Source organism: Cloeon dipterum, chromosome 4 (genome assembly GCF_949628265.1).
Source record: "Cloeon dipterum chromosome 4, ieCloDipt1.1, whole genome shotgun sequence".
NCBI classification, from domain to species: Eukaryota; Metazoa; Arthropoda; class Insecta; order Ephemeroptera; family Baetidae; genus Cloeon; species Cloeon dipterum.
The window spans coordinates 4,609,996-4,635,136 of record NC_088789.1 but is presented as its reverse complement, the minus strand read 5'-3'; the positions used below and the strand labels follow the sequence as shown (position 1 = coordinate 4,635,136).

Genomic DNA, 25,141 nt, shown 5'->3' with positions numbered 1-25,141 from the left:
GACAACTTCAAAGGTCTTTTGCAACAAAAAACATCATTTTTTGTGCGAAATGGCGAACTAAATTTATTCACTCGGATAATTGACTTTGCGACTCGTTAGGGGCTGATTGATTTTTATTCCGATTTTTCCATCAGCGCACCCAAAACAGATTCCCGAATAAATGCAGCGCTTTTATCAGAGTTTCCCATAGCAGCTTAAAGCCGTAATTGTGCGAGTGGGTGTTTATGCGGAATTCAACCCATAGCAGTGGATATATAAAACTTCAACTGCGTGATTTCACATCAACTCATTGTTCGGAAAACGGCTGACGCGTTTGTTTTGGCATCATCTCTTATTTCAGTTTGATTGGTTACGATGCACATAGCATGGATGACTATTGAAATTTGTGGAAATGGATTGTAGATCGCAAAAGTCTCATCGTAAGTGCTGCAGAAAGTTCTGGTAGAAATGAATTCGAAACAAAAATGCAAAACGTGAGAGTGTTAGCTGATGCATCTTAGACAGAAACGTTTTTAATATTCCCTTTTGATGATAATTAATGTGGATAACATTTAATTGCTGAAATGAAAGACTTTCGATAGAGGTAAAATTAATTTATTACTTCATAATCATTTATCTGGGTATCGCTTGAATAACACAGCAAATGACTGTAGCTACCTTGATACGAACATTTATTTGGCTCTGGGAGATCAAGTTCTTACATTATTTTAACAAAAACATGATAATCATCAATAATATAATATGTATCTATATACTATTTGACAAGAGTGTCTCATCGAAAAAAGGAATTAACAGATGAAAAGTGCGAAAATTAGGGAGGGTGAGAGAAGATCCAGGGGCTACTTCCGTCTGCGTCCGAACCTGAGGAACATGTGGTTGTTGTCCTGTCGCTTGATCGTTTCCCAACTGGAAGGCTCCTGCGAATACCTGTCTTGCCGCGGGACCACCGGCGGCTCCACTGGCTCCAGTTCTAGAACAAAGGACGCAAAAAGTGTTCAAATTTGGATTACGTCAGCCAAGCCCAAATGGTGAGAGAGTACATTCAGCGCAAACGGTTTTTGTGAAAAGAATCAGGCAGAGTTTTTCTTTGATTATATACAGCTGTTCGAAAATCTGCCTTATTGATCTGACTCTAAGCCCCTCAATGAAATACGAATTTCACAGTCACACACCACGGGTCATTCAAGATAACTGAATGAAAAATAATCTGGTGGGATGTGAAATAAATTTCAAAAGAGTACGAGGCCAAAGGGAAACGCATGAATGGACAAAATTTTGGTATAATATGATCACTTTTTGAAATTTTAACAGGTGGTGCGAGAGTGAGGCGTCAGCGCTTTGTAAACGGGTATGTTTTCAACGTGCTTTGGTTTTGATGGGGATTATGTTATTTGCGCGTCTGACGCATATAAAAGTTTAGCTAGCCGCACGTGACAGCGCGGGGCCAAACGTGACTTTTAAAAAGGGTTGGCTGAACAACTCGAATTGCTGCTACTGATGTAACTTATTAACGTCGTAGTGCGCTCAGAATGCCAAAGCAAAACTTCAAGTAGAACTTGTCAAGAATAAGGAAATTAAATACAGACATGCAAAGCAAATAAGTTTTTTCAAACGGGAGAAGAAGTTTAGGATATTTTATTGAGCATTAATTTATCGCTTTTCGAATGCGCCGTTGAAATAATTGCCGGCAGCACTTCGCACTTAGCATTTTTTTTTGTTTCAATTCATGTGAAATTAATTATGAAATGTATACTTCCAAACGATGATAAATTTATATGTTTGTCCGATTTATGAGATCCCAGATCCCAACCAGCGCGTTTGTTTGTGCTTTTACATTAAAATCGTTAATAGCTGATAGCTGCGTGCTTGTTTATCTTATTAACAAGAGTAAAGTTGAATGAGGCGAAAAATTAACTATTCACGAATGAATACTGTCAACACTGCCCGAGTTGCAAACTCGACCAACCCCAATTCCAAAGTACTGTGCAAACGCACGCTCGCCCTGCCTGGTTGAAAAAGCGGCAAACCAACAAGAACTAGAAAAAGAAAGCCGGTTATGGCTATAATGAAATAATCGTCATAACACACGCGAGTTACAACATGCCGTATGGCGCAGCAGAACAATTAGATAATTAAAAAAATTTCAGGACGTTATGATAGTCGCAGATGTGTTTAGCGAAATAGTGCCGACAATAAAAACCGCTGTTCTGGTCGGCCACGTGACGAGAGGGTAAAAGGTTTTCCGAATAAATTCATTATTAGATCGGCCGCCATCTCGTTTATCTCCTGACAACGCTCGCGTTGCTGACAGGATGCATTATTTTTCCCGAAGTGAAAATTAGATGAGGATAATGCGCTTTCTCCCTGCCACACTTGCGTTGGCAGTGTTTCCTGATTTTAGCTCTTGCTGTCAGACTCCTTTTCTTGTTGGTGAAAATTTAATGAAAATCATGTGTGTGCCAAGAGGCTATCGCATATACGCATAACGCTCCCATTATTTATTCAAAACAAAGCTCTTGGATTCGCCCTAGGGGTATGGTATTTTCCAATCCGAGCTCTTCGCACACGCAAAGTGCAAAACGGAATAAAATTTTATCATAATGATGTGGTAGGTGTCAGAGGTATAAATAGATTTCTGAAAACCGTGATAAAACGTGAGGAAATGCGGAAGTTATTCTTAGTTGAAATGATTGTTTTTTATCATTATTATATGTACCGTTCCATTCAAAAACTATGATTCCGACTCAGTGAAGCGAAAAATTACCATAAAATATTTTCATTTTCGCAATTCAAATTTTGCTATTTCTGTTGGTCATATCTTGCATTGTTTTCGTTTTAATTTTAACGTTTTGTTTGTTTTGGCTATGGAAGAATAAACAACAAACCACTCCATTGATGTCGTTTGTAATCGAGGACAATTATTGGTGACTGTTATTGGCCGATGGAGGAAAAATGGTTAAAAAAAATAAAATGAAAAAAGTTATTGCCCAAATAAGAATATTTTTAGGCAAAATAAGACTTCCATCTTTGTCTGATAATAAATGAAAGGATAAGTGTTAGTACTGAGCGGTATGGTCAAACTATTTTTATTTTCCTTGTGTGGTCGCATGTTTTAAGTTTATTTCCAGGACGCATTTCAGCTCCTTTATCTAGCAACTTTACTGAAGGAAACTTTGTGTACCCGCAGAGCAAGCAATGGAAGAAGGACTGCGGGTTGCTTCAATTTACACCCACGCTTAACTTTCCTCACATCGTGGTTTTGGACTCTTAGAAAAATTCGCACCCCGCCAACTACTAATCTAAATTAAGTGAATTAATCCCGTAGCTTTGCACATTTCCATTGCAACTAAATAATTGATGCTAGAAATCTACTGCCCCACTTTTCACTTTTATTTCTACGTAAGTGAGGAAATTTTAAAACGATTCAACTTTTAATACCGATCCAAACCACGTATTGCCTTTTTCCTATACAAAATTGTTATATTTACTTTTGACGAGTTATGGATTAATCCTTATCCCAATAATAACCGCATCTACGTTAGACTGGAGAAGAGAAGGGAACAGCAAAATTAGATTTTGTTTTGCGAGCACCAAATACGATAAGTAAACACACTTTCCATTTTTTCCTTTGAATAAAGCTCCTGGATTTGCTTCCCTCGGAGGAGTACAAACGTGCATCATTCCTGCCGGCACAGGAAGCATCCGTAGAATCTGTGTACACGCGCGAGATTGATTTTTGTACCAGGGAAATTAATATTTATTCAGCAGGTCTATTAATGAGCCCAAGCATGCACGCGGGATGCATAGATTTATGGCGGCGCAGCAGAACCCTCAAAATTAAAGCCAGTAAATTTCATTTTTAAACGCCACCCCGCTGACAAAATAAGCCCCACGGTGCTCTCGCACATCAGCAGGTGCAACCTTTAAATTTCAGTCTGTTTACAAGTTTTATCACGCAAATTGAAAGTTATTGCTTTCGCACACATGAGCCCCCGCCGACATCAGCAAATTAGAGTTTGAATTAAATTTTCAAGTTTAGTCGGTTCCGATCAGATACGGTTCGCGGCTCCAGTTCGTTTAAACGCAATGTCATGCCGTGCGGTGTTAAAGCAGCGCTCCTCTTGTTTGGGCAATCTAATCCGACATTCTGAAACAATGCCCTCTCGGTACCAATAATGTAATCCTTCAATGAGAGTGCAAAAACTAGCCGTGATTCGAGAGCTTGTGTGCGGAGAGGCTAATGCAAAAGTTGCTCGGAGTCGGAAATGAAATTGGTGTTACGCGCATAAATTAAAATTGGCCTCTGACTTTTTATCAGAATGTCAGAATCCAACGCTTGATTGATGAGCCTAGTTGGTGACTCCGAAATTCGGCTTTTATGACTCGGCAAAGATTAATTGATAGAGATAATATAGGCTTACCTGCCGCTTCTGCCATGAACCTTCTAGGTACTTTAAAAAGCTGCTGAGCTGGCGCTGAAACAATTTAAGAAATACTTTTTTATTTCAAAATGTTGAAAATCACAAATTTTAGCTCAAAACTCCAATAAAAATTATGCTTTTAACAGACGCTAAAATATAATTACACTGAAATCGCTTTCTCTACACATTTATTGGCAACCACTGATGATACTCGTTATTTCACTTGAGTCAATAGTTACTTTTTTCCAATAAACTCTATGATGCAGTTTTCCTGGAAAAGAGCTTGCCACAACTATGATCACAGAGGCGAGTTTGATCAATCATGTATGAGGAATAAAATTGTTAGGTTCTAACCTTTATTTGCACAGTGCTCAAGCTAGTTGGAATGCAGAGGAAATTCCCATAGCAGGAAATGCCAATCCAATATTTAAACAGGCAAAGTTGGCGTAAAACTGGTAAAACTGACTCCTGCGGGGCGTTGAAAGCAAATTGAATGATATAACTCTTTTTAAATTTAATGCTCTAGCAAAGATAACGTTTTTTGTGCTTGTGCATACCAAATATCAACTGGAAGTGGTTTTTCATGTTTATTTGCTGCTATGACTATGCGTTTAGGAAGATAATAATAATGCGGTTTGGTGGTGTCACAGATTTTGACCGATATGAGTGGACGTGTACTTTGCAGGCTTAACTTGTTAAATGAAAGAGGGCAAACACACTAAACGCGCCAGGTTTGCATTTCCACTTTAATTACTGGTCTTTGTTTGTGCGGTGCCATTGTTTGTCGAAACGCGTGGCATTTTATGTTCTGGATGCATGAAAACTGCGGTGCTAGTTAAAAGAGTCCGGCTTAATTACTAATGAGCACAGCTATAATGAATGAATTCGAAACTTCTGACGTGAGCGAACCGACCCCAGCGTTAATTTTCTCGAGTGAACACAACTTGATGTATAACAATTGCTCGCATACAATTAATATGGCAAGCTTGATTGACTTTAAATTATACGCCATGCACACCCAGTTGCAAATTTTATTTGAGTTCAGAACCAATTGTTTGATCGGAAAACCTCAGGAGTCGAATTGCATTGGTAATTTGTACTCTGGAATTCATGGAATTGAAAATATCAAACTTTGTTGGTTTGAATCAGTGTAGCAAACGTTCAACTTTTGTTATCATCTACATGATGTTTAAATATTTTTCAGTAGAGAGAAAATGGCTCGCAGTTTCCTGCGAAAAAAGGATCGACTACATTTTCAAAGAGACGATGCTTTGAATTTCTAGACTGTCAAAAATATTGCTGATAAAAACACAATACTAATTGATTTTTTGTCATTTTCAAATATAAGTAAGAGTGAAGTTTAGATATTTCTTGAGCAGGAAACTCGTAGAACGAAAAAATTTCTAAAGGTCAATCCTTTTCAAAATGAAGAACGATTCAGAACATTTTGAAATGTCTTTTGATTTTCTTATTCAATGCAAGGAAATACGAAAGTTTAGTCAAGCGGTCCTCAACTTTTTAAACGCCTTGCTGAATAAATGGAAAAAATTATTAAATCAATAAATAACGTAAAGATATTATTTTACTGCACAACGTTTAGCACAGAAAAGTATTTTTCGTTAGAAGAATATTGTAAATTAAAAAAAAAATGGTGGGACCCGGGTGTGAAAGAAGCGGAAATTTTACCTCTGCGAACGGGGAGGCCTTCTTCCGAGGAGTAGAGCCAGTTGCAGAAGCCCCTGAGGGGCGTAGGGAGGCCGTCGGACTGGATGCAAATGGAGCGAACGGAGGCGCTGCCCTGTGTCGAGTGTGCACCCTGGAGGAGCAGCAGCCCGCAAACGACGGCCAACAACGAGTGCAGCGGCGACCTCTTCATCGCGGTTGCGAGTGAGGCGGCGGTGGCTCGGTCGTCGCTTTTGACGCCGACCTGGCGCATGCCCCTCGGCCGTTGCCGCCTCCAGCCCCCGCAGTTCCAACCCTCCACCTGAGGCGCAACAGGCCAGCAGGTCATGCAGGGGCGGATTAATTTGATTATGCCACCCGCCCAACACTTCTTTTGCGCGCCTTCCCGACCACCGTGCGCCACGCTGATTATTGGCACGTAATTACACCGTTTTATAGGAACGCCTCCGCCACGCGGTCCCCCATTAACACCGTTTGAAATAAATTGTCTCTGTTGGGTTTCCACCAATTCATAAAAACTCATGTGTTCGACGTGCTGCAGTGTGACGAGCAAATGAGGTCGAATGTGTGGCATTATATGCCGAAAACTAAACTATAGACTTTTGGAGATTTAAAAGATCAAATAATTGTCACTTATTAGACCAAATTTATTGCATTAGACCGAAAAATTCTGCCTTTGAGAATTTTTTGGTTCTATTGAGAAAGCTTTGGGACTCATAAATGACTTTAAAATATACAAATATTTGCGATAAAGGTGTATGCTGTGTGCACGAGAGTAAAATCGGACGAAGAGCTCTTGGTAGTAAAAATTTGAAAGATTATATTCAGACAACTCTGCTACGACCCATTTGTTAAGTTGCTTTATCTGATATTCTAGATACGAGTTATTGCTTAATGCCTTAAACGTTTTAGGTAACATCGGGATTCCGCGAGCTCAGCAGCTTGGGAAGTGCTGAGCAGATCCGAGGTTCTAAAAAAAAACTTGAGTCTTGAGTGATGAATAAAAACTCCTAAAATGTCCTTTACATTATTTTAGTAGTAATAGTCAGCAGTATTATAGTCAGGTCATACGTAAGTTTTTTGAGAAATGTTATTTTTTTCGAATAATGGGCTGCGGCCCAGAAATCGACGCGCCGCTCGGTCAGCATTTGAGTCTGTGACCACCTTACGACATTGTGTATATTGGGGGATTGGGAAGGTAAAATTTACTTCCACATATAAAATACATTCAATGATATTAGTGATTTATTTAGTACAAGATTTAAATATAAATGTAAAAATTAAAAAGATGTCATTTTTACAAGATCAGCATTTTAAAATCGGGATCATGCCTGATTTGGAACCAAAGAGCTGTGAATGGAAAATCAAAGATAAATACGTGGTCAGAGAATACATCAAGACAAAAGCTCAAAGCTATCGCTTATTAACAACTCCTGACTTGTCCGAATATGAGCCGCAGGTCTGATTGTAATAAGAATTCCATAGGAAAACGCTGAACAAAGAGCAAATAAATCCAATGCCAGAGAAAAAGCTGCGGAGGCTACATAAGGTTTTAAAATTGATGCTTCCACACACTATGTCTTTTCGACGTGGAATCAGAGAGCATTACATATCTGGTTACACGACAAATATCTGTATTTTTCTGTCCATCGTCTGCTAATTACAAAAAAATCAATGTTTCATTGATTAGTCCGTAGCTCACGTTGCAATGCGGCAACATTTTTTATATCATTGAATTTTGCGCATTTTTTTTAATTGCAGGTTCCTGCTCTTATTAGTTATATGTTCTCTCTTATTCAGGCTACAATTAATTTAATGAAAGTGTATGTACTGAACAGTAAAAATGTTTCGATTCGATTTAATGCTAAAATTAAAAAGCCAATCAATTCCCAGCAAGGCTTCATAAGTACTAATTGAGTTTCATTTGGAATTAATCAATAATAATGTTATTGCAGCTCCGTACTAGCGCACGCATCGGAGTTAAAACAAACAAAGGGACTAAAGGAAAAGGGCATCTGAATAAGCAATCAAGACGCTGAGAAATAATGAGCGCAAGTCAATAAATTTGTTCGTTAAGTAACGTTCTGGGAGTTTTCGTCTGGTTTACTTTTGATTTGGGTCATAAAACCAAAAACAAATAGTTGAATAATCGTTTATGTGTTGAGCTTGATTACCCTTCTCCCCAAAGTGGAGCTTGACTTGCTGAAACATCCTTTCCTTGCTTTAATTAAGAAAATTGATTTCATCAACGCTCTCTTACATATACAAAACGAGCAATCGCTCACTGCTCTTAATTAAAATTGTTTGCGTTCATTTCACCAGCAAATCTAATTAATATGACTGGCAGACGTGCAAAATAGCAAGCACAAAATAAATAAATTATGAAACCATGAGAGATGCACGTCCGCGGTAAGATTTGAAGAAAAACAAAAAGAGAGTTCTCAGAGATGCAAACGCATAAGTGTAGGCAGAGCCTGCTTTTCCTTTCCACGGACTTTCCGACAACACCCAGCAGGACTGTTGTTTCCCTTAATCCAGCGTAATCCAGCATTCGAAGCAGTCACATAAGAGCAGTGGCAGCCCGAAATTCGCGCACGGTGCGGCAGGGCACAGCAAAATAATTGATTTTGCTCATAATATTTTTCGGCGCGCTTGGAAGTGATTGACAAGCATAAATGGCTCAAACTCGGCGCTAATGCTGATGACACTCTCAAATTCGAAATCTGTCACGGAGACGAACTACGTCAAAATGAAAAATAAATGAACGCACGGGAACTATCTTAAAAATCCTTTAAATATACCGGCAGTCATCATAGCGCACGCTGAAGAGAAAACAACAACAAAAAACATATTAAGTGACAAATTTCTGTTCATTTCCAGAGCCAAATCACCTTTCAATTCCAGTGCTAAAATTACTCGAACAAATCTGAACGGAAAAAATTAATTTTAATCTTAGGGTAAACAAACAAATTTAAGTTGCCTGTAAAAAATTTAAATTCTGGGATCAGAAAATAGAAAGGAATAATGGCACACAAGGAAATCAAATTAGACACAAAAAATATGAAAGATTTAATTAATATTCAACCCAAAAACCATTTTTGAGTCGAATTCAAACAGCAATTTATTCACCTCTGCAAGTCATGTGGCATTTCAATGTATTTTCCTATGTTATTGGCATCACAACTGATGACTCACGGGGAATTTTTGCACAGGCAAACCAGGAAAACATTGTGCGCACGCAACGCTCATACGCGCAAATTGTTTTCGGAAATTTATCTGCGACACGAGCAGAGAGGAAGATAGAGCATGTGTATAGGAGGCCGATAAAAACGCTTTGAAGGCAACAACTTTATTTTTGATTGACACGAGAGCATCAGGAGAACTTTCCACCTTGTTTGCTTGTCATCTCAAGTGCACACAGGCTGATACCGAAATAAATGTCAGCCTAGAGCTCGCTCCGTCCGCCCCAGAGCTGGAGATTACCATCCAAGCAACACCGTGTAAATTGATTTTAAATGGAGTTATTCAAGGGAAAATGTGTAGATCAGCATTCAAATGCTCGCTTTAATATTTATTGCAAACGTGCGCTGGACTAGCAAACATCTCTCGATTATTCAAAGTGACTGCGCGCGTAAAAACATACCCTTACGGAATTGCGGGGCGCACATCTTCATTTTATTCGATTTTCGCTTGCTTTACGCTCAAACAAAGTCTTCCAAGTGGCGCACACGCTAAATATATTACATATGATTTGCTAGAAATTGCTCAAAATAACCGTGGAAACGCTCAATCAAACCAAATTTTAATTAAAGTGTTTATAGTGACACATATATACCTTTTCGAATCGGGTTGAGTGTTGCTGAAGGTTATTTTATGTATTTCGAAGTTTACATCAATGACTTGTGAAACTTTTAGGGGTTTCCTGTTTGAGGAAAGCAGAAGAGTGAAACCACGCGAGTGTTGTAAAATATGACTATAATAAGGCAAACTCAGCTGAAGATGAAATGTTATACAATATGAGCACAAGAAATGGGGTCAGAGTAAATCACTTGCCACTAATTATTATTTTAATGGAACATTATAAATAACAAGAGATGATTCAAGGCTCTTTAAAATCATATTGAAAAAATCACACTAAAAGCACCTGAAATTTTGCACAGAAATTTCATCAAACTCGTGCCAGTTGCATAATGCCAAATATTTACGACTCCTTTTTCGAATTTAGAAATCAAAAGCAGCTTCCCCGGTGTTACCGGTGTATAGTGAGCTTTTTATTATTGAATATTTCTGCACAAATGTCCTGCTCGGCATTAATGTCTGGAAATTTTCAACAAACTCTAAAATTGTAATTCATGAATTAATTCTGCAATCTGAAGTCAAAACTAGACATTTAAAATACCTATTTAATAGATGTTGATGTGAAAACTTTCCATGCACATGATACTTTCCAGTATACTTTGTTTTAAAGCTCAGGAAGAGCAAATTCCAGCAAGCGCGTAGCTCCCGTTTCTCTCCCGAAAATTTTCACTTTGGCGGTTTCGCTGCGGCGGCTGGCTTCAATTACTCAACTGTGAAAACAGCAGCTGTGGCTTTTAACCTCCTGGACCAAAAATTTATATAATAATTGTTACGCAAAGAACTGTGGATGGAAATTTTGTTGCGACGCAATTTAAATTCCTGGTGTTTCCCTCCAGTTATGATTAACCGTGATGATGTAAAAGACACAGAGTATTGAATCATTCAAAGTTGCTGATTCTGATGACCGCGTTCCTTTAATGCACGTATATATCCAAGAATTTTTATAACCGTAACACAAATGCACAGCTCACGGAACTTCAAACTTGGTAGGAAGTTATGAAAAATTTCCTCCCCCATATTCTGAACCTATTCGCGAAATGTGATTAAATTTCTCACCTTCCAATTTTTCGTTTTATTTGATATATATCAGGTGCAGTTGAAATAAAACATAAGCTTTCTTCTTAAAACCGCCAGAATTTATTGATTCTCAGATGTAATAGTGATCCAGACATATTATTTTCCAAGTTTTCTTAAAAAACCAATAGCTCAAGCAGTGAAAAGGAATTTCTGAATCTATATAACTCTCGTTAAATAAAAATAAATGTAATGTTAGGTTGCTTGTGTCACCGATGGCTCACAACCAATCGAGGAATAACGCAGAAGAGTGAGTGAATGAGGCAAAGGGAGGCGTCCCCGAGCTGTGTGCCTTCAAGTTCGGGGCCGGCTGCCTTTCACCTGGGAATCGCTCGCTCTACCAGAGCTCGCCGTCCTTCTCCTTAGCTGGCACTTCGATGACTCTCGGCTTGTCTATGATGCGCGCTGTGCGCGAGCCCTTCTCCACGATGCCGATGATCCACGCCTGGTAACCCTCTTGTTTCTCGATGTCCTTGCAGTAAGCGGCGGCTTGCTCTCTCGGTAGGCAGATGAGCAGACCTCCAGAGGTCTCTGGCGAGTGACCTTGCAAGAGTTGGAACATGTTGCCACACGCTTTAGCAACGGCTGCCATTTTGGCGATCACGGGCAGGTTGTGGATTACGAAGGAGACCTCATTCTTCTGGTGCCGCGCCAGGTTCTGCGCGTGTCCGAGCAGGCCGAAGCCAGTCACATCGGTGGCACCATGTGCATTGTATTTGTGCATCAATCGGGCGGCTGAAATTTAAAATGAAGCAGATACAATACAAATCTTTATTAGTTTTTTTTTACTTCAATAAAATACAGGCATCCGCAGAAAATTTTATTAATCACATTGGTCAAATAATTAGTTGAAAACAGGATTTTACAAGAAGGGATGATATGATAAATAAATATTAATAAAACATGGAGGTCTCAGCCAGGCAGCTAATGTTAGGTTAAGTAATAAGGCGCCAGTCGTTGTCACTCTAACTTAAGCTGCGCCAGCTGCCAGAAAGAGTAAAAAAATTTAAATAGTGCTTGGGAAAAAATAGATCTACGGCCCTAAATGCCGTCAAATATTTTCAAACTTCACTTTTAAAATTCACTGGCCTAAAATTCGAGATTCAAACCTAGGTCTTAAAATAAAGAGGAAAGACAATTTTGAAGCAATTACCAATTCTGTTAAGCCTCGCCATCGAGTCTGTGGCACGTTGATAAGCCTTCCTCATATCATCCTCTGACACAACAAGCTTGATCCTGTTCCACCGGTCTGCCTGGTCCAGCCACGTGTGACCACTAACAGCAACTTGGGTTCCAAGGGGTTTGGTCAGCACCAAGACGTCTCCAACGACCGCATTGTCTGGTCTAGAGAAAATAAATATAGAAAGTTTAATTTTGTTGGGCGGCACACAGCAAACTTACACAATGTATTCGTTGGGCTGACAAACAGTGGTGGCAACGCCGCCAATTGTGCACCAAGGGTTGAGGACGGTCTGGCCGCCGGTGACACTTGTACCAGCCTCTAGAGCAGAATCCTTGAAGCCCCGCATCATCAAGGGAACGACAACATCCCGCTCCTTCTCTGCCATTTTTGTGGAAACGCCGAGGAGCATCAGCATGTTGTCGCACTCGGTCACTCCCATGGCGTACAGGTCACTAAGGGTGTTAGCACAAGCAATTTTGCCTGCAGTTCAAAAACTTAGCGATTATTGCAATTTTGAGAAGCAACTTCTTACCCATCATGTAAGGGTCATCAACAATTGGGTAGAAAAAGTCGGTGGACTGAACCAAGGAAAGTCCTCCATGTCTTAGTGGGGTCACAGATGCATCCATGCCAATTCCTGTTTTCTCAAAAGATCATTATTTTAGGATCACATGATGGAAGATTCCGTATAATAACTATTTTTATTGGTCTTATGATACTTCTAGAAAATTAAGTCATTAAAAATTGTAAAATATATTGTAAATCAAAGAATTTCTCATGCCGAGTTCTTTGATGGGTCGCCTATATATGTTCAATTCGAAAAAGTTATTAATTCGATTTTAAATATTTTTGTAGTTAATCATTAAGAGATTAAGTCCAAAATCTAATCACGTTGTTTTTACTCTGCAGGAGTTTAAATGTTTCAACAGAATGATGAATGGCAAGTTACAAGTAGCATTTTAAGAAAAGATAAAGCCCCGAGATATCCCATAAATTCAGTCTCTCGAAACAAGGAGGCTCTAAAAACAGACAGGCCTCGCAGCTATTTGAAACAATGCAAAGGCGTCCCTGGCCCCTTGGACGGGGTCCTCGACCCCGAAGTAAAATGCTCAAATCCTAAGAGCACCCACAACGCATAAAAAGTAAAAATCCACCCTGCGGATGGACCGCACTGCGGTTCGGACAGTGCCGCCTTCCCCTCCGCGCTGCATGACAACAACCGCAGGGGCAGGTGGGTGTCCTTCGACGGCGAACGTACCGATCCTGGGGCTGGCCATCAGCATGAAATGGGCGTGGTCATTGTCCTGGGCACTGTGCTCGTCTTGCTGCAGTCCCTCTAGGAGTTTCATAAGAATCTCCTGAGGGACCTTGCACCCTCATCCTTTGAGATCAGCAAAACGAGTGAGTCGGAAGTTTGCGTCCAACTCATGTGCCACAGGATCGAACGGACGGCGCAGAGCCAACGCATTTGGGTTGTGCCCCAACTCGAGCTGCGCGGCTGCGAGCACGTCCGAAGACACGGCACCCTGCTGCAAGGACAACATGTGTATAGCTGGATCTGCACAAGTCGAAGACTCCAGTCGGACAACACTGTATAAAATGGCGTTCTCCCTTTACTTCGAGGAGCTACAGCAGCCGACGCACCCGGCGTCCGAATCCGCCACTCTGATTGGCCGACCGGCGTGGCGCCAACCGCTTAGGGAGCATTCATTGTAGCTCCCTTAAGTCCTCAGAACGTTGTGTTGCACCGGCCTTCGCTTTTAGCGCTGATAAAAGCCTTTACTAAGCGCTTTTCGTTGATTTATTTGATGATTAATAGCAAAAACTACGGATTTCCATCGGCTTCGTGCCAGCAGGACTAGTCTCCTAGCAATTTTTCCGAGTTAAAAGTCCAAGTTGAAATTATTTATGAATTGCCTGTACGGCTACGCGCGCTCACTATTTCACCATTGTGGGAAACTGGAGCTGCAAATTTCTCACCGCACACTGTCACTTTCTTCTTATTACGATGGCTATCCTATTTTAATGAATGGATCGGAAGGCGAATATATTAATTACTTCAACGTTTCAAAAGCGAATCAATTGATCAGGAGAAAAGAGTTGCCCAAAAACATCTCTGCCTTCCCCAATAAAACTTTAGTTGGCGCGGCTCTTGAAAATTTTGTGTGCTGCTTGCTCTTTGAGATCGATGTAAAACCAATAAATTGGTACATTTATTTTTTCTGAACCTCAACATTTACAGATTTGAAAAAAAAAATAATTATTGAAGCTGAAGAAGCAAAAAGAGTTTAATTTTGAAACATCAAATTTAAGAAAGGAAAATGGTTTAGTGGTGTATCACTAGATGGCCAAATTTACCATAGAATTGACGGAGGAGAGAAGAACCAACTCGCCTTGCACAGCCAAGGGAAAGGCAGGAGGGCACGAGCAGGCACGAGTCAAAGAAGTAAACAAATCCATGCTTGATTCTTGATTCATAAGTGTGTTTGCCCCATAATTCCCAGACTTTAAAAATAATGACAGAGCGAGTTCAGTGCCAATTTTTCGTTTTGAAGAAGAAGAGACTTTGTAGAATGACAGTAAGAATTGGTGAAAAATACTGTGGTGAACACATTGACCACATGAAAGATGACAGCGTAAAGGTTTGTTCAAATTTGTGTTAACGTTTTGAATTAAAAAACTAAATTTTCATTTCCAATACACAGTCAAGTGCAGAGACTTGTATCGAAATTCAATCGGGCGAGGAGAGATTGAGGGTCCCTTGCCCTTTTGACAGCAATCAGTAAGTTTATATTTTATTAATGTACAAAAGATATCCTGCGAAAAAATATGTATGTATGTATTACAAAAAATATTTAATTTCTTTGTTCAGCTCTTGCTACAAAAGCCACCTGAAGAAACACATGGCAAGATGCAACTCTCGTCCTTCAGAAACAAGGCCAGTATACATAAATCCATCGATAAATGCCGGACCTGTTGAAGATGAAGTTCCAAGAGTTCATTTGAATGATGTTAGTGATGAGGCTCTTCTAGATCTTATTTCTCGAGTTGAAAAAATCTATGAAGGTATAATTTTTTATCATTATTACAACCTATATATTTTTTGCAATGGGTTATTTTACTGTCCAGAAATCAACATCAAAATCAAGGAGCAAATTTTAGAGCATCCGGCTCTTGCTGAAGAAATTCAAAGGCCTGACCTCGGTGCACCTGCTTTGAAGCATCTAAAGCAAAATTCGTCATTAATTGGAATCATGGAGAGCAAAAATTTGATCAAGAATGACACCTGCTTTGTTGAATTAGGTGCTGGGAAAGGTATAACAAATTTTCATTTAATTTGTTGGTTACATTTCACTGATCAATTATTTAACAGGGAAATTTACCTTTTGGCTTGCCCATGCTGCCAAAAATTTAAGTAACTGCACATTTGCCCTGGTCGATGTGTCCACCTATAGACACAAAAGTGAGAATAAGCTTGTGACGGAAGGGGTCAATTCTGAGGTCATCCGAGTGCTGGCCAACGTTGGAGACCTGTGCCTGGAAAAAGTTGACTTCCGCGAGGGCTGCCGATATGTCGTCCCAATAAGCAAGCATCTCTGTGGAGCGGCGACAGGTAAACGAGATTGATCTTAAATTTGAGGGAGAACTTTAATTTGTTCATCTTATTTTTCAGATTTAGCTCTGAGGTGCGTTGTAAATGCAGATTCATCTGGCAGTTCTCCACGGCAAGAGGGACTTGTGATGGCTCTCTGCTGCCACCACAGATGCGAGTGGAGACATTTTGTAGGCAAAGAGTTGTTTAAGGTGAGACTAACTTCATTGAAGGTTCAAAGCGTATATTAAAAAATTCATGTTTGTTTTTTGCAGAACGTTGGTCTATCTTCTCAGGATTTTACCCTGATGTGCGTGTTGGTCAGCTGGGCGACTTGCGGAATAGGCAAGAGTCGCCAGCCAGAAGAGAGGCAGCCTGCCCAGCATCCACAAGAAGACAATCCGCACAAAGACAGGTACGACCGGCTCAATTTGAGTAGGGAAATCCGCGAGGAGATTGGACGAAAGTGCAAACTTTTAATAGACCAGGGCAGGGTTGCATATCTTATGAAGTCAGGGTTTGACACCGAACTTATGTATTACGTCAAAGAAAACGTGACTCTTGAAAACGTCTGCCTTGTTGCGTTGAAGGAAAAGACCACCGCGTAGGAAATTAATAATTTTATTGCCGCTTTAAATCACAGACTGTAGCCAAAGTCATTCACCCACTTCAATCCGTGCAGGGTGTCTGATTTTGGTTTGTATTCCAGGCCAATCCACTTGTCGTATTCGTTTTTCTCCAACTGCTGCAGCACATACTGGTAGTTGATTTCCCCATCAGAGTCTGGCTCATGTCTATCTGGCACTTGCGCGATTTGAATATGCCCTACAAACATCCGATTGGCATGATTATCAAGTTGACTAAATTACACTACATAAATTCAAGCGTTGCTTTGCGTCAATGGGATTTATGCAACTAAAACAACCGCTGGCGGTGTTAATTATGAACTTGTCATGCTCGTTGGACATCATTTTTCTTGCCTGATAAAAGCGTATTTTTCATCAATTGACTACATGATGTGTTAAATAACGACTTCATTCAAAAAGAGCTAAATTGTTTTCGTGAATTGAAATCCGATGACAATTTTTTGGGATGAGAGATTTTGCCCTGGCGTTTTGACCAGGAAAGTTTAAAATTATGGATTAAAATATGAAGTGATATTCTAAACAAGCTTGAGGCAAAAACTACCGACTCATTCTCAGTTAAACATTTAACAAAGTAGAAATAACTTAATTCCAACAACAGGATTTCCTACTCTAACATTTTTAAATAAAGGGATAAATACATTTTGTATTTAATAATATTAATTAATAAATTTGCCTCAACCTTAATTGTATGGTTAGGGAATACAATAAAAATGGGACTCACCAACAAAAGGTAGAAGTTCTTTGATATTGTGAGCCAAGTTGCCTTTGAGCTGCTGAAGGTGGAAAATGTCCATCATTATTTTCAAATTCGGTGAGTTGACGGACTTAACCAGGTGCAGTGCTGAAATAAATAAACTTGCAATTATTTCCTTTTTTTTATCAAATTTAAGACCTTTGTCGTAATTGTTCATGAAGTATTGAGGCACACTCCTGTTGTTGATCGGTTCGATGAGCGCAACTATTTCATTTTGGGCCAAGAGGGAAGTGGCGAATCTAATATTCTGCTCGTAAGTGGTCCAGTTCTCGGCCGTGGGTTTCTCCACCTTTCCAGACATGATGTGGATCCTGAAATTTTCAAATTAGCTTCAAGCTAGACTCGCACAAAAACTCACCTGTTGCATTTGAGCGCCTTAGCATAATCGACGGCCAGCTGCAAACTTTTCTTAAAGTCCTCCTCGCGACCAGGCTCGGCCGCTGTGCCCAGTTCACCCTTTGTCACATCGCCTTTTAATTTAGGGTTTAATTCAATCCTTTTTTCTCGATAAACACTTTACCGACGTGAATGTTGATCAATGCCTGTTGAACGCCGGCCGCCTCTTTGGCTGCTACCACCTCCTCAAGGGGATGGTCATAGGGAAAGGCGCACTCGACCCATTTGAAACCGGCTTTCGCGGCCAAAGCGTACCTTTCGAGCAGAGAAGTGCTCTCTTGGAACATAAAGCTGAGATTGGCACAGAATTTCAAGCCTGCCATTATTGCGATCACATTAGCTAGCAGGTTGCACAAAGAGAGAAAGATGTATTTCTTTTAGATAACAGAGTCTGTACACATTGACCAGCTGCTGCACCGAAAGTTTTTAAATGGGTGTGCCCGGGGAGCCCGCATCAAGTTTGAAACTTTCTTGCCTTTATCAAGCTATGAATTAATTATTTGAGCGGATGTATTAGTTGATTTTTTTAACAGAAAAAGAAATAAATACACACAGTTATTAAATTGTAATTTAATGAATGGCTCTACTCTGCGCGGAAAATACTGCTGGATGGTTTGCTGGGTATCTCCCAGGGAGATTCCCAAACTTGCAGTGCAGTGGTTTTTTGCGGTACTTAACCAGTTTTGTGTTTTTTTGCACCTCATATGGTTATATGGGGAGGGAACGGGTTTTTTATTTTCGTTGACTCATGTTTTTAAACATTTTATAATGTAATTTTTCATAGGCACCAAAAATGCGGGAGAAACTAGCTGCAAAAAACCCAAAAAACCGGATCCGCAAAAAAACAACCGCTTAATACCCTAGCTGATCTGAGAGGACAAAATTAAATATAGAAGAGTACGAGAACGTGCTATTCAATTTTTTCCTCAGAATTTTCAATATTACCTGACCATTCTGAATTAATTTCCGCGCAGAGACATTCATTGAATTTAAAATTGATTTTTTAAATAAGCCTTCATATCGTTACTTTAAAGGATAATTATTATTATTATTTGCCTGTCCAAAAAATTTACTGAAGTTTGAAAAATATTCGATTATTATCGGGAGGTCGAGCTATTTTTTCTTAAAATAGTATGAATGCGTGTTATTCCTTTTTTTAATAATTCCTTGTTCATCCACTTGATTTTATTTTGGTCCATTGCTCATAAAAGCAAACGTGCAGTCTCGCAGTAATATTATTATTTGCCATATATATTTAGGGGGGTAGTAGGTGGAAATTAAACCTTGCGGGATTTTCAACGAATTCTTCTCTTTATGAACGTCAGTCACTTGGCGACTTAGTCTAACAGAATACAAGGACCTTTAAACAAAATTGATACACGACTTAGAATTGACAATTTAAAGAGATTTGTCTTGAAGAACAATTTAAAATTAGAAAAGAATTTACCCGATTGAGCCGGGTCCTTCACAATTAAACGCTCGGAACTCTTAAGATGCGACTTGTTGGCTCGTGTGTCCGGCGAAAACTAATTTAAATTAAAAATCTCTCTCTCTGTTGCATTAACGAATTTCTAACAATCATGAATAACAATACCCTAGGCTAAAAATGAAAAAGGAATGGGAGCTCGGCTCCGCAACCACTACATTTAGTCCGGGGGGAGTAAACTGGAAGTTTTAAGAGACAATAACTAAACTCAAATTGCAAATCTTACTTTTCTGCACGACTTTGCAGTTTTCTCGACAGTTTCAGTTTGATCGGTCTGCTCTTCCACCACTTTGCTTTTAACTACTTCTATTGAAGAGACAGACTCTGTGGCTAAAATAAAAGCTGGTTTCAGACGGTCTACACTGACATTTTTGTGCTGGCCTTTGATTTCTAACTTGAAAAACTTGGGTCCTCTTTCTACTATCGGGAAAGGACCAGTGTATGGAGGCTGCAATGATTTTCTGACCGCATCAGTACGCACAAAACAGTGTGAAGCAGTAGCCATATCAGGATGAACAAATGTTTTGAGGTGATTTGAATGGTGTGAAGCAGGAGTCGGACGTAATTTTTCAATGATCGCGCGCAATTTAATTAACAACTCATGTTGCGGCATTTCATTCTCGGATTTAACGAAAAATTCACCCGGCAATTTTAATTGTTCGCCGTATAACAACTCTGCTGTGCTGCACCTCAAATCCTCCTTTAACACAGTTCGCAATCCTAGCAAAACGGTTGACAAGGCGGCTGTCCATTGCCCTTTGTGGCACATGAGCGCTGCTTTAAGCGTGCGATGCAAGCGCTCCACCATGCCATTACACTGTGGATGATAAGCAGTTGTGAAATCTAATTTAAATCCCATCTGTTCGGCCAGTTTTTCAAAAAGATCAGAAATGAATTGTCTACCTTGGTCACATACCACAGTCAGAGGACAACCGAAACGGCAAATCCAATTTTCATAAAATGCTCGAGAAACGGTCTCGGCAGTAATGTCGGTTAACGGAATTGCCTCAGGCCACCGGGTGTACCTGTCAATGACTGTCAAGAGATATTTAAAACCATCTGAATATGGCAAAGTGACCAAGTCCACATGCAAAGATGAGAATCTGTGTTCAGGCAGGGGAAAACTTTGTAATGGTGTGCGATTGTGCACGTGGATCTTTGACGTTTGGCAAGCAAGACACGCTTTTGACCACTCTGTACAGTCTTTCTTCATTCCTGGCCACACAAATTTTTTAGTTATCATTCTCACAGTGGTTTTAATACCAGGATGGCTTAGTCCGTGCACCAAATCAAACGCCTGTTTCCTAAATTGTGAAGTGACGAATGGTCTAATTTTTCCATTGGTGCAATCACACCAAACTCTCAAATCTGAATTTGGCAGAGGGTAATCAAGAAGTTGTAATGCAGACTTCCCCTTGCGTGCAAGAGCAAGTTCTGCGTCACTTACTTGAGCTTGCGCCAATTCCAGAAGTGGGAATCTAGCTGTGATCGCTGCTAGTCTCGACATTGTGTCCGCGACAATATTGCAATTTCCCCGGATAAATTGAATGTCGGTAGAATACTGGCTTATACGCTCCAAATGATTGCATTGTCGCGGGGTGCAGTCTTGTCTATTTTTGGTGAAAGCAAAAGTCAACGGTAGATGGTCAGTCAGAATAGTGAAATTTCGGCCCTCGAGATGATGCCTGAATTTTTTAACCGCGTCATTGATCGCTAACAATTCGCGATCGTAAGTGGAGTACTTTTGCTCGGTTTTTGACAATTTTCTACTGAAAAATGCCAAGGGCTGCCAGTCTTCCTCCACTTGCTGCTGCAGTACGCCACCAATTGCTAAATTTGACGCATCAGTAACGAGCGACAATTTTGCACCTGGTAACGGATGAGCAAGCAAAGTGGACGAAACAAGCAACTCTTTGCTTTTTTCAAAAGCTTTCTGGTGTTCATTTGTCCATTTTAGTTTGTCTTTTTTAGACTGTTTTGGTCCTGAAAGAAGTGCTGTCAGAGGTGCTAAAATCTCGGCAATGTGAGGCAAGAAACGATGGTAAAAATTAATCGTGCCCAAGTATGAACGCAATTCTCCCACCGTCTTTGGAATCGGGAAATCAACTATAGCTTGCACTCTTTCCTTCTTTGCGGAGATGCCGTCAGCTGAAATATGAACGCCGAGAAAATCAATCTCCTGCACGCCAAATTTGCATTTCTGCACATTTAACCTCAAACCTGCTTCGTCAAGCTTTTTAAGGACAGTTTCCACGTGCAATAGATGATCTTCTTCATTTTTGGATGCAATGAGAATATCATCTATATACACGTAGACAAAATCCAAGTCTCCAATCAGCGAATCAATGAATGATTGAAATGACTGAGAAGCATTTTTGAGGCCAAAAGGCATGAAAGGAAATTCAAAGAGTCCAAAAGGCGTGGTAATAGCGGTCTTGTAAATATGATCTGGATGCACTGGGATAAAGTGATACGCTTGGGGCAAATCTAGAGCAGAAAATATTTTACATCCCGCCAAATTATGGGTAAAATCCTGGATGGAACGCATTGGGTAGTTATTTGGGACTGTTCCCGCATTCAGTGCTCGATAATCTCCGCAACATCTCCATTGACCCGAGTTCTTTTTAGGCACCATGTGCAATGCAGATGACATACTAGACGACGATCGGCGCGCTTCCCCACTTTCTAACATCCTAAGGAACTCTTTGTGTGCAAAAGCTTGCTTGACTGGATCTAATCGCCGAAATCTATTTTTCACTACCAAATTTGGAACTGTCTCAATCTCGTGCACAAAATTGTGTTTGATGTGACGCCGTTTGTTGTCAGCAGAAAAGAGATCTGGGAATTTTTGTATCAAATGGAAATACGAGTGGTTTTGTTCAATCACCCGCACACTGGGTGTGTTAGAATTAATCAGACTGCTAAAACTGCTGGTAGCCACATTGGTCAATTTATCGATCAGTTTTTTCTGCTTCAAATCTACTAACAGGTCAAAGTGTGTTAAAAAATCAGCCCCAATGATGGGATCTGAAATCTCGGCAACGAGAAATGACCATCTGAAATCCCTTTTTAGTCCCAAACTGACAGTTTTTTCAACGAATCCGAATGTTCTAATCGGCGTATCGTTTGCCGCAGAGAGAGAAATTGTTGATGGAATTAATTTAGTACCGCGCAAATAGGATGACGGGAAAACGCTAACATCGGACCCGGTGTCAATTAGGTAAACCTGTTCTGAAGTCTTGTCAGGGATGAATAGGCGACCTGATGAAGGTGGGCAAACAGCGGCCGCAATTACTGCTTGCCCTTGGCGTTTGTCGACTCAATCTCAGGAGGGGTGGCCAAGGGATGATTCTCCAGCAAGCACGGGGAGTTGCATTGAAAAGCCCTGTCGCCAAATCTGTAATGATACCAGCAGACACCATTTTTGTGCTGGCGCGACCTCGAAGATGATCGTCTTCTTTCTCGATCTGTACCACGGGGTGTGGGAGACCGATTCCTTGATCTTCTAAGCTCTATCAGCTCCTCCATTATCAGCGCGTTGCTCTTCTGCAGTTCCTTGAGCACGTTCGTTATGTCCGATTCCTTCTCGACTGGAGCGGTCTTCGCAATCGCATGAACCGACAACTCATGTCCCATCAAAGACCATTCACGGGCGCTGTCCAGCATGGTAGCAGCTTCATCAAGGTTTTCTAGATGGTAAATTTTGCTTTGGGCATCAGAGGGCAAACCCTTCAAGAAAATGCCCTTGAGCAATGCATCCGACACGTTCGGTAGGTTAAGTTTAGAGCACATGCTCCTCAATCGAGCCAGAAATGCAGTTGGCAATTCCTTAGCTCGAATACTTTCACCCTTCAAAAACTGCTGAACGGTTTGTCCAACAGTAGGGGAGAAATTCTTCAGGATTTGAACTTTCAGAGTTTTGTACGCATCTTGAAGCGGTGGATAAATTAATTAATTAAATTGGTTTTCCAAAAGAGCGAAGAAGATCTCAGGATTGCTCGGAATGAATGTTGGTGGCTTGTAGTTCATTTTGAAACAATGAGAAGGCTGAATCATAGTTGACTGAGCAGCATTATTTCCAATATCAATCAACAATGGTTGCATCGACTCATTCAATGAAATTTCTGTCGACTGTTGCGAACCACGTTGTTGCGAATTCAAATTCAGCAACTGCTGTTCCATCATGGCGATTCTTTGCTGCAAAGCTGCATTGTCGTTTTTTAATCTCAGCACTTCACCGTCTTCTTGATTGTTCAGATTTTCGTTGGCCCCGCCAGGGAATCCAAAATCAGTCACCTCAAACGACATCATATCACTCTGGCTGCGCGTGTTCGTGTCAATTTTCGTCGTGGGTCACCACTTTGGGGGGGGTAGTAGGTGGAAATTAAACCTTGCGGGATTTTCAACGAATTCTTCTCTTTATGAACGTCAGTCACTTGGCGACTTAGTCTAACAGAATACAAGGACCTTTAAACAAAATTGATACACGACTTAGAATTGACAATTTAAAGAGATTTGTCTTGAAGAACAATTTAAAATTAGAAAAGAATTTACCCGATTGAGCCGGGTCCTTCACAATTAAACGCTCGGAACTCTTAAGATGCGACTTGTTGGCTCGTGTGTCCGGCGAAAACTAATTTAAATTAAAAATCTCTCTCTCTGTTGCATTAACGAATTTCTAACAATCATGAATAACAATACCCTAGGCTAAAAATGAAAAAGGAATGGGAGCTCGGCTCCGCAACCACTACATATATTATGCAAATCCGCAAACTTGTTCTGCTCAATCAGAATTTGCGTAATGAATTGTTAAAATCGTTGCTGGGAATAAAATACGCTCGCAGTGAAAGTGAAATAGAGCCTGCAGCAGCCTCTTGCTGCCCATAGCTTGGTCGACCCAGTAAAAATGCTTCAGCAAGGTCCTTGCACTCAATTATTTAGCTATATATTATTCGTTCCTACCGCGGGATGCATGATATTCTTTTTTCCTTGGCGCCACTGCCCTGACAGCTTTACGATATAAGGAAAAATTTCTTAAAATTCCAGTGTTAAAAACTCACTTACTCCTTGACATTTATTAAATATATTACACGAATCCTCTGCTAGTGTTAAGGCTAAGCACATTTTAATTTTTATCACGTCCGTAAAAGAGAGAAATCCTGAAAATTTCCCCCGCTGCGATGATCCTGTAAAGTATTGTCATTAAAAATAATAATGGTCCAGTAAGTTCCTCTTTTTAAATTGTGTTACTTCATCTTTTTAGGTCAATTTTGTTCCGGTAACCTTCTTGGTGGATTTTTTCGGATAACGTTTTATTTATTTTATAAAATAATTATGAACCTATTAACTAACATCAGTAAAGCAATGAATCCACACTACTTATTGAAGAAAGGTCAGTGCCCTGGTCAGCACCGCAACAAAAAGAGTGTTGCCTTTTGGCACTTTAAAATTTCCGAGTCATGCACTTCCAATTCTTGACCCTCAGGCGAGGTTTATTCCTTTCAAATCATCCGTCCATTAGCTGCACTGGTTGGACCGAAATGAGTGTTGCAAAAAGTGACGCGCGCGCGTCCTGATTAAGCGCCGGTAGATTTTCACAAAGGCATTGACGGAAACGGGCGCCTCACAATAGCGTTGCAACTAATTCCTGAATGACTGGCGAGTTTTTCCTTCGACGTGCAAGGCAAATTGCTCTATTATTTTCTCCTTAACCACTTGTGCATCCCAGTTGACGAGAGCAATTATATTATAGCTTTATTGGCAACACTTCTTTTAGCACAATTCAATTGAGTGTGGAAATTGCTGCCTCAAGGCTCCACTTTGTCTTTAACTTGGGATAGTCAAATTTAAGTGAAAATGTCTTTCAGCATTGATTGAAATTTTTCAAAACAGTTGTAAAAGTCATTAAATGATGACTAAAGATATTACAGTATCATAAAATTGTATATGTTGTATATGTCAAATATATAGCTGACTTGACTGAATAATGTTTTGTAAATTACAATAAATATTACTAATATATAGCTGAAATTATGTTGTTTCTTTCT

General features: G+C 40.1%; 5 protein-coding genes across 5 annotated transcripts; 1 reads left to right on the top strand and 4 right to left on the bottom strand.

The window, feature by feature from the left end:
• Positions 1 to 644: 644 nt before the first annotated feature.
• On the bottom strand, positions 645 to 6,483 carry LOC135944078 (uncharacterized). The gene is made up of 3 exons (XM_065490790.1): positions 6,108 to 6,483; positions 4,422 to 4,475; positions 645 to 970 (listed from the first exon to the last, which is right to left on the bottom strand). Exons 1-3 carry the CDS (start codon positions 6,430 to 6,432, stop codon positions 840 to 842), a joined length of 510 nt encoding a protein of 169 aa, XP_065346862.1. The 5' UTR covers positions 6,433 to 6,483; the 3' UTR covers positions 645 to 839.
• A 4,593-nt stretch (positions 6,484 to 11,076) lies between these two features.
• Sps1 (inactive selenide, water dikinase) lies at positions 11,077 to 13,859 on the bottom strand. The gene is made up of 5 exons (XM_065489500.1): positions 13,478 to 13,859; positions 12,752 to 12,856; positions 12,438 to 12,699; positions 12,190 to 12,380; positions 11,077 to 11,771 (listed from the first exon to the last, which is right to left on the bottom strand). Exons 1-5 carry the CDS (start codon positions 13,761 to 13,763, stop codon positions 11,374 to 11,376), a joined length of 1,242 nt encoding a protein of 413 aa, XP_065345572.1. The 5' UTR covers positions 13,764 to 13,859; the 3' UTR covers positions 11,077 to 11,373.
• An 810-nt stretch (positions 13,860 to 14,669) lies between these two features.
• Positions 14,670 to 18,138, top strand: LOC135944436 (tRNA:m(4)X modification enzyme TRM13 homolog). The gene is made up of 7 exons (XM_065491400.1): positions 14,670 to 14,861; positions 14,925 to 15,001; positions 15,092 to 15,285; positions 15,349 to 15,534; positions 15,593 to 15,832; positions 15,893 to 16,023; positions 16,087 to 18,138. The coding sequence occupies exons 1-7, from the start codon at positions 14,736 to 14,738 to the stop codon at positions 16,417 to 16,419; spliced, it is 1,287 nt and encodes a 428-aa protein (XP_065347472.1). The 5' UTR covers positions 14,670 to 14,735; the 3' UTR covers positions 16,420 to 18,138.
• Positions 16,417 to 17,931, bottom strand: Gip (hydroxypyruvate isomerase-like protein Gip). Its single transcript, XM_065491401.1, has 5 exons — positions 17,733 to 17,931; positions 17,571 to 17,682; positions 17,351 to 17,523; positions 17,180 to 17,299; positions 16,417 to 16,636 (listed from the first exon to the last, which is right to left on the bottom strand). Exons 1-5 carry the CDS (start codon positions 17,929 to 17,931, stop codon positions 16,449 to 16,451), a joined length of 792 nt encoding a protein of 263 aa, XP_065347473.1. The 3' UTR covers positions 16,417 to 16,448.
• A 4,247-nt stretch (positions 18,139 to 22,385) lies between the features above and the next one.
• On the bottom strand, positions 22,386 to 23,402 carry LOC135942332 (uncharacterized). The gene is made up of 2 exons (XM_065488384.1): positions 23,237 to 23,402; positions 22,386 to 23,023 (listed from the first exon to the last, which is right to left on the bottom strand). The coding sequence occupies exons 1-2, from the start codon at positions 23,400 to 23,402 to the stop codon at positions 22,386 to 22,388; spliced, it is 804 nt and encodes a 267-aa protein (XP_065344456.1).
• Between the last annotated feature and the right edge of the window lie 1,739 nt (positions 23,403 to 25,141).